The 9,056-nt window shown below is 38.9% G+C and overlaps 1 protein-coding gene across 2 annotated transcripts; it reads right to left on the reverse strand.

The window, feature by feature from the left end:
* Positions 1–3,119: 3,119 nt before the first annotated feature.
* On the reverse strand, positions 3,120–7,462 carry zfpl1 (zinc finger protein-like 1). 2 transcript variants are annotated; one of them, XM_069700630.1, is made up of 8 exons: positions 7,319–7,462; positions 5,997–6,109; positions 5,793–5,904; positions 5,395–5,588; positions 5,140–5,218; positions 4,798–4,989; positions 4,522–4,645; positions 3,120–4,403 (listed from the first exon to the last, which is right to left on the reverse strand). In XM_069700630.1, exons 2-8 carry the CDS (start codon positions 6,096–6,098, stop codon positions 4,217–4,219), a joined length of 990 nt encoding a protein of 329 aa, XP_069556731.1. In that variant the 5' UTR covers positions 6,099–6,109; positions 7,319–7,462; the 3' UTR covers positions 3,120–4,216. The 2 variants fall into 2 exon arrangements, with proteins under 2 accessions (XP_069556731.1, XP_069556730.1); XM_069700629.1 differs by having other exon boundaries at positions 5,997–6,104; positions 7,319–7,461.
* Between the last annotated feature and the right edge of the window lie 1,594 nt (positions 7,463–9,056).

The raw sequence follows: 9,056 nt of genomic DNA on the forward strand, positions 1-9,056 counted from the left end.
ATAGATGATCGGTAATCTCTACTTCATAAAACTGTTCTGTTTTGCTGTAACAATAAGATGATTACTTTTCAGATTTAAGCACAACATTCCTAAAATACACTAAAGTTTGAATAAAGAATTACAACACAAAGCCTATGTTACACGCAGAGAAAATGCAAATTTAAAAGTTACAAGCAACAATATAAAACATTGACTCATAAAGTAGCAGAAGAAGAAGAAGAAGAAGAAGAAGAAGAAGAAGAAGTGAATCCTCTTATTTGTCTGTATCTAACTTATCAGTTAACATTTGTACTTACGTTCTTACACTGGCAGCGCTGTTCAATGAAAAGCAATCGCTCTCCCTGCGTAACGCACCTTCTAACTCATCTGGGAAACAGTACACACTCACATATCAATATATACTCATGTGCCATCCAATGACAGAATGGCCAGTTGATGCAAACTTTGAACTGTATTAACCTCAACTAAGTGCTATTGTGTATGGCGTACTTATTTTTAATGCACTGCACATAAAGAAATCAGTAATAGTTATAAAATCCAAAAACATGTTCATCAAATACTTCAGAATTTTGTTAAATAAACTGAAATACATTAATGCAACACCACCTTCTTTGTAAAATGAGAATCCATCTCAAAGATATCTCACCAAAATTTCAAATATATTATTATTTTGGAGATGCCCTGAGCACATAAAGATAAATGGATGCCTTCACATTGAGGATCTAAGCCACTCTACCAGCCAAAAAAAGAGAACCCTCTGGTTTCCAGCTTTCATTCCTCATTGTGAACAGTGGTGCTTTAAATGCAGCACATCAAAAATAGGAACGGCGGAGGAAAAATGTCAGAGGTAAACTGTGCTGTTGAAGTGAGCCTGTATGACTGCAGGCATGGTTGTGGGTGGGTATCAGGTGCCTCCTAATATCTTCTTATACTACCTGTGTTTTTACTCAGAAATATATCAGGGCTTCTTAGGTCTGTGCAAAAGTGAAAATATATTTTAAAATGTTTTTATAAAAAAAACTATAATTTCCAACTGAATCTATTCAGAAATGACAAATGTTTTTTTTTATAGTTATATTTTGTAATAGTAACAACTAACTTTGGTAATTTTACATTATGTAAAAAATGCAAATAAAACCCTTTTAAAATAATACAGTGAATCTGTGTGAAATAATTTTGTTACAGTGTATTCCTGTGAAAGGGCTGAAAAACATCACTCCAGTTTATTATAAAGACATTTTTCCCACCTATGATTGCCAACATGAGTGTGGCACAGAGGTGCAGAAAAACTGTGATCAACAATAAAGTGTCAAGTTATTGATCAGGATGTCCCTATTATGTCAGTGCAATGGTCAACCTAATAACTCAGAGTTACTGAAAAATATATTGAACTCCAATAGAGTGACAAAAGCAATTACACATCACAAGCCATCAAGATGTTATATTAAAGTGCTCATGACTTCAAGCATTTTCACATGTCAAGAAACATATCAGACAATACAAACCAAAGCTTCTTGGTGTGTATACACGAACAAGATCTGTCATCCTCGTTGTAATTTTACAGCGTGTATAAAATCATCACCGCCGGCAGCTTTCCCTGCATCAATGTTACCTTGGCTCAAATCCACTGACGATCAATGGCAAACCTGCTGTGACTGTTTGCCGGACACGATGGAAAGTTAGGGCAGTCAAGCTAACACTCACATGCTTAACACGCTATGTACTGGTGGATAATTATAACACCTATATCTACAATTGAATTATTATTAGGGTTGCAAAGGACAGCATGTCACAAAGTTACATCATGCAAGACGTCATCACGAGGCCAATAATGAATGCAGCCGCATTCATACAGAAATATTGTCCTGAATAGAATTATTCACCAGCACATATTCGTATACGGTTAATTGCCATATCTTTCAGTGAAATAACCCTCTCGTAATTTTACTTGTTGGAGGTTTACTTGGTCTGACATGTAAACAATCCAGAGCATCTCTTGAGGTCCTTCACTGAGTCTTTGACCAACTGTTTGGCCTGCTTTGGGTTTGTCACTTACATTTACATTTTGAATAGACGGAGGTAATAAAGGGTCTAGGATGAAATAATCATAATCATTTTATTTACCTTTAAGGTTTCAAATACTTGTTGTTAATATGTCATCAAATGTAATGCTTTATTATAAAAAAGGAAAACACAAAGCAGAAGAGGAAAAAAAAACTAAAGGGCAGTGGATTTAAGTTTAATTAAAACACAAGTTCTTGATGATTGTTGAGCATTATGTAACATGATAACCTTTGAATAGTTAGTAAAATACAATCTAGGCTTTTAACTTTAAGTCCCAAATCCTGAACTAATCACCTTATCCAAGAAAGTACAGTATATGATGATACATGATCAAAATATGTTTTCATACAGTATAGTGCAGAGTATAGAAACATAGTTGAAACTGAGAGTCTGTCCACAGACCTGACTCTGGTCTCTGTCCTTTCACTGAGCTCACTGACCTCCACAGTACACAAGCGGGAGGTCAGGGCTGAACTGGATCGACCAGCAGGGGGAGTACTGTGCCAAATATTTACAGAGCATCAACATGGCCGAGCGCCACACTCAGTCCATTCATCAGGTCTGCATACAGTTTTTGTAAGAGCACACAATGTTCAGGACAAAGTCAGAGTAAAGAACATCAGTTTCTGCTCCACAGAAGTGGACACGAGATATTTTTCTCTGTTTAGAGTGCATTCATCACCCTTTGTGGAAGATTTGTTTACACCAGGGATTAGACAACGTGACATCACACACAAATGAATTCTTCTGTGAAATAAGGTGATGTAAGTTTTCTGTTTTTTGCAATGTTATAGCAGCACTTCAAACTATTGCTCTGCAAGTGACGCTGTCTTCCACAAAACAAACAAGAACTAATTAGTCTGTATGAAATTCATCCCATCTGATGACAATACGTTTGTGGTTGTTTGACATGTAAACTCACCAAACCTGTGACTGTATATAACCGAGTATTTACAGCACTGAATTATAGTTATTCAAAGATGGGCTGAGATTAATGCATCAAGGGGAAAGCTTTACTTTTACCTGATACCTGTTGAAATAAAATACAAACTGCATACAGTCAACCATTTTTTATTATTACGATAGACATGCATGTAGTGTTTTGCCACAGTCAGATAGTGAGAGAGTACATGAGAGGTTACCTGCTGTCACCCTTCCAGATTTTTTTTTTTCCTTTTAAAAAGGTACTCATCAATACATTTTGGCACATTAGAGCAGATATCATTTTGAAAAGGAGTGCAGCGAGAACGCAGGGAACCGAGCACGACATCTATTGTGTGGGATCTTATTTACTCATAATATCCCTGGTCGGTATTTGCATCAACATGCAGATTGCAGCTGCTTTGTGAGAAGTGGGCAACTGATCTCCGACAATAAAATGGGCAACACTTTGGTTGTGCAGAAGAAAATGCTCACATTGAAAATAAAAAACATTCCAACACTGCATTTCTGTATTATTCCCATTTAATGGACAGTCAGAAACATGAGAAAGATGAACATACAGTATGTATGGCAAATCTAAAAGCAAAGCACTCAGTTTTTTTCAGAAGTAATGCAAACACTGATAAATAGTTGTGTATCATGTGTGGAGTAAATTTGATTCCAGTTGTAAGGGACACATCTGCTCTAAAAGAGAAATGCACACAGCCCCTCACATCAGTCTATAGCTGTGTAGACGTTACGTTGCTGATTATGTACATTCTGACAAATCTGCCAGCAAAATATGTTCTTTCAACATCAACAGTGTTTGTTTAGTTTCTAGTGAACTGCAGAAAAAAAAATCAACTCGCAAAGATCACCAATAAATGGCAGCTGGAATCACAAATGTAAATACTGCCCCTCTTCATCAAAGCAACAGTTTCTGGATCCTTGGTCACCTTTTCAGTTTGTGTGTCGCTTTGTTTGGATCACAGGAAACTTCCTGAAAGTTGTGAGATTTACTATTTTAAAAGGCCCTGATGTCTTCCTACTGCCTGATGAGAATGAATGGAACCAGGCGTTGTCTCCACATTAAAGAAGAGCAGCCTCTTCAAGTTGGGTACACAGCTCCCTCTGCTGGGCTAACCGTGTATTGGAAAGTCCCAATTCAGCTCCTTCTACACGGGCTTATGTTCTGTACCACACGAGGAAAAGAAGGGATCGCGGCTTGTTATCAGTTTTTGCCCACACGGATGTTGGGGTTAAGAAGAGGATCTAGATTCGGGTCTGACCCGGCCGAGGCACGTCCAAGTTTAGCCATGATGATTATCAACGTAAAGAATCCCAGAACTCCGACCAGAAGGAGCATGAAAACACGCTGTTTCCAGGACAGAGATGTCCGCTTTCCACCTGTGCGGTTCCTGAAAAGTTACATTTATAAACAAGTCAGAGATCACAAAAACGTCTCCACACGTATTTATTCCTGATGTAAAATCAATTAAAAAAAAAGGGCTTCATGAAACATATTATGATACTCACTTGAGAATTTGAGCAAACCAACTCAGTGCTGGTCGCCGCCGGTACTTGTCGTCATCAAAGTCGATTTGCGTGACTGAGCTGTGAGAAACGTCCCGAGTGTCGTAGATCTTTCTTGGTGAAGATGCTGCAGAATAACAACAAATCATCTTATTTCAATAGAGAGCGCAACACAGTGTGCTCAATGCTCGATACGTGCACCACACTACCCCCGTTTAGTTGTGAACGTGTTAGCAGCAGGCAGAGGAAGCAGATTCAGAGAGCTTCCAGTAACCGTACCTGTGTGTAGTGTGATAGTGTCCCGGGTGGTGGCGGCAGTAAAGTTGATCACCGAGTGCTCCTGCATGTTTGGATCCCCGTTTTTATGAGGACCTCCAAGGTCTTCCTGTGCTGGAGGTGAGGCAGCGTTGGGCGGTGGGCTGAGGTTGGTGTTGAAAGAGTGGCTGGGGTAACTGTTACTTTGTTCTTGTGCTGCGGAATTAGAAAAAGACAGTTTGATTTCTTGATCATGTGGCACATAACACATTAAACCACTTAAATCATATCGTGTAAACAGCCTAAAAACAGGCTTTTGATGATACACATGTTGCAATGAGGTGACAGATAAAGATTAAAGCTCACTATCAAATGTTGACCAGTCTGTATAATCAGTGACGTCGTTAGCTGCAGCCTCCTCAAGGACCCCAATGGGCTCCTCAATCTGTCAGTCAAAAATCACAATTTATTTTTTTTAATGCCTGTTCAATACATGCAAAAAAAATAACCCACATTTGTGAATGTACAGAATACACAGAATTTAATATTCATTTTCTTGATTAATTTTCAGTCTAACGGTTGGGAGATCACCACACGAGGGATTTGAGGATGGGTCCTTACCAGCGGCAGCCCCAAACCGGCACGAGCCCAGTTAACAGACGACAGCTGTTCTTTCAGCATATCAGCGATTGGGCTGGCCAGGTTGGAAGGGGGGAACACTGGACCCTGACAGGTGGGACACTGGTACCCTGCCGGCGCCGTATGGAGGGGCAGCCGAGATGCCAAATTGTTAAGACATGACCAGTGAAACACATCTGTGGGAGGAAAAGAAACAGTTTCATGGGGGACGGGACTATTGTTCAATTCTGTGAGCACAACAAGCAATATTCAATTTACTTCCATTGTTTTGCATTTCTAGATAAAACGAAGGGTAAGTGAGAAATACACTTGTTGTATTATGGTTGAACTATTCCTTTAAACTCTGAATGACTTTACAACAAAGAGAAACTTGTACTTACCATAGCAGACCAGTCTGACCGTGTCCTGTGCACTGAGTGGAATACTGCACAGAGCACAGTTGGGGTTGTAATCGCTGTCCTGAAGCCATTGCAGATACGACTGCACGATACACTGAAGGGCAGCGAGTTGAAACACAGAATGTTAATGTGATGCTCCAGGTTTTGGACAAACGCACATCGTTTGATATTTGTTGACCCGCTGACCTTGTTGTGGTTGGAGACGAGGCAATGCTCGCACACGTTCACGCGGTGTTCGAAGCAGAATAAGTTGGTCACCTTTCTCTTCGGACACTTGCAGAGACCCATAGCCACCTGCGCTGTGTCAGCAGCACAGAAACAAACAAACAAACGTAGGTTTGTTAGGGATGTAAACAACAACAGGCTCTCATTCCGTAAATCGGTCCTCCTGTTTACGACGAGCAGAAGCCACAAACAAGAAGAACGCGTCTTCCTTTACCAGCGAAAAACACAACACGGTAAAAGGTTTGAAGTGAATCTATTTATCCTGAGGCGAGTCTTCCTTTGAATAAAGCCTACAGGCAAAGATTGATATGTATTTATCTCTCCCACTTTTCCCGACAGCCTGACATCTCCTCAGACTCACAGGTTGTTGGATCATAAACACGTTGAGCGTTGGGCTTCCTCACCTCCCTTATAGTCTGAACACAAAGTCAGAAGACGGGTTTGAACCTTTGAGTGTCGTATGATGTCGTAACCACGCGTGTTAAAGTTATTTATAAATAATATAAACAAGCATTGTTTAGTTTCAATTCTATGGCTTGGAAAAATGTAAATATATCTTATAATGTGTTTTAAAACAACACATTAGTCATGCCACACTTACAATTTATCAGTTGGTAAATCAGTTGGTTGTAATCTGCTGGTTTTGCCAAATACAGACAAAACAACTTGTTTATTCTAATTAACAGACTCTCTACTGATGTCCTGGTGTCCAGTGTTGGGCAGGAACTCGTTTCATGTCACAGAGTTCAGTCATATTTGCTAAATAAATGAAATTGTAATCTGTTACAGTTAAAATAGGTCATTAAATTACAGTTACATGTTGGTGATTACAAAATGTTTTATTTCTGGTAAAAAGCTTCAGCCCATCGGGAGACCGACGCTGTCTTACTAATAGTGATGGTTAATCGAGGCTGACACCCTTTGATAATTATATTTTTTTTTTAAAAAGAAGCTGTAATTTTAAATATCTTTGTCTCAACACGTGTAATTTAACTCGCAGCTCGTTACCAGGTGGATTTATTCTTCCACCGCTCGTGTTGTGATTCTTTATCTTTAACTTATCCCGAGTTCACGAACAACATGTCGGGAGGTCTTGAGTCCGTCCCTCGGCTCTCTCTCAGAGTTAACGACCAGCTCCTGCGTCATGTTTTCAACAACACCTCCCGGCAGCTTAACTCCCAACACTTGGCCGAGCTAACGCCAGTTAGCCGCTGAGCGCAGCTGGAAGTTATCAGCTGAGGAAACGTTAGCGAGCTGAACACGGTTAGAAACGTCTACGTTACCCGTCACACAGACTTCAGTCAAGTCCTGTTGGTTTTAGGTGGATGTTGTACGACTGTCATTTAAGCTCGCCTGTCAAATTCACGTGGAGCTGTCATCAGTAAACCTGAACTGCTTCCTTCCTCCTTCTGTTTATTTGCCACGTCTCTTCCGCTTCTGCGTCTTCCTCGTGTGTTTTTTGTTGTTGTTGTAACGAACCCAACAGGTGCAGTCTGCCACCTGCTGGCCGGAGTACACATTGCCTTATGTTCGTTTCTAAAAACCACCAGTGACAAGTATGAGACGTTCAACTTTTCTAGACATGTGGTGCATGTTTATCTGCATGTACAATGTAAGAAAGTAGCTGTTTATTATCTTCACATAACCATTTGAATTGTTTTAAAAAAAAAAAAAATTATTCTCTTGTTGACTGCATTTCCCAAATCTCCAAACATATCATAATAAATAATCACTATATATATATAAAAACAAAAAAACAACGTAACATATTTAGTTTTCATACATGAAATGCAGTTCAAAGGGATGTGCAGGAGAATGTAAAAACAAAAACATAAATAAAACAATACAGTTTGTACTGGAAGAGATTTATGTTACATGCATCCAGTAAAAGCTTAAACTATCAAACTATCTCTGAAAGACATTCCCTGACAAGTGAAGTATATTTATTCATTCTCAACACCAATTTCTAATCACAAATCTGAAACTCCACATTTAGATTTATGACTAAAATATAAGAATTCTACATTATCCCAAACCAACTCATATTTATCTTAGTGGATTCTACCTTTACTGATTCATAGATATAAATTTCTACCTCAGAATAATTTTGTAAAACATCCTATCTATTTTTATTATCATCCTAAACCATCATGCAATTAAACTGTAATCCATCACAGGAATGAAAAACTAGTTTGAAAGTTGATTTGGTTTTCATTTAATGCTAAAATACGTTTTGCTCTCTGGACCTTTTTACTGCAGATTTCCAGTTTTTTCTCTGCTTTGAAAGCCTTTCTTACAAAGATTGCTAGGCTCAGTTAATCACACATCAACTCTGTTCCAGCAGAAAAAGATGTTAATCTTTCACCAGCGATGGCATAGATTATTCATTATCAATGTGTGGATCTTTTAAATAGATAATCGATGATTGTATGGGTCTGTGATCATAACCTTTCAAATGACTGCAGATACTTCTTCAAAAGTAGAAAAAGACAGAGAAGAACAGGTTATATGAAGAGTCACTGGGATGATTGGACTGCAACAAAATGTGTGTCTTCATTTAATGTGATGGTGATGTTTTAATGAGCAACATTTTGAGTCTGAGAATGTCTGCCAAATGTTATAAGTGCAAATGCAAATGGGAGAAAAGAGATCGTGAGGGCCTGAAATGACCGTCTTAAAAACAAATTGTCCATCCATGATTGACAGTGTTACAATAATTCTGAGCTGTTGCTTTAAAAAGTTTGGACTCGACATCTTGAACAATGGCAGCCATGATAGTTCTCTCAATCCAGCCTGACAAGCACCTCTTAAATCCATGGTAATGACTTCGATGTGCGAGTGATGCTGCCTGTTCATGCATAATAATGACTTTTTGTCTGTACAGTATGCATGTATGCTTTTGTGTGTAAATGGCCATGGATGTATCTGAGAATGAGGCCACAAATTGTTTCCTTCACAGTTCATTGCACATATGAATTGCCTGCAGAGGGAAGCGTTGAGAGCAAAATGGGAAAATCAAAA

Source organism: Brachyistius frenatus, unplaced genomic scaffold (assembly GCF_029030835.1).
Source record: "Brachyistius frenatus isolate BFR_SWC_R1_liver_20210118 unplaced genomic scaffold, ASM2903083v1 Contig_34, whole genome shotgun sequence".
NCBI classification, from domain to species: Eukaryota; Metazoa; Chordata; class Actinopteri; family Embiotocidae; genus Brachyistius; species Brachyistius frenatus.

Bases quoted from the DNA above. Each gene is read 5' to 3' on its own strand.
- zfpl1 (XM_069700630.1), bottom strand. From the start codon at position 6,098: ATGGGTCTCTGCAAGTGTCCGAAGAGAAAGGTGACCAACTTATTCTGC. The intron at 5,905-5,996 runs GTCAGCGGGTCA...GCTGCCCTTCAG, and splicing joins TCGTCTCCAACCACAACAAG to TGTATCGTGCAGTCGTATCT. The intron at 4,990-5,139 runs GTGAGCTTTAAT...CTAATTCCGCAG, and splicing joins AGACTGGTCAACATTTGATA to CACAAGAACAAAGTAACAGT.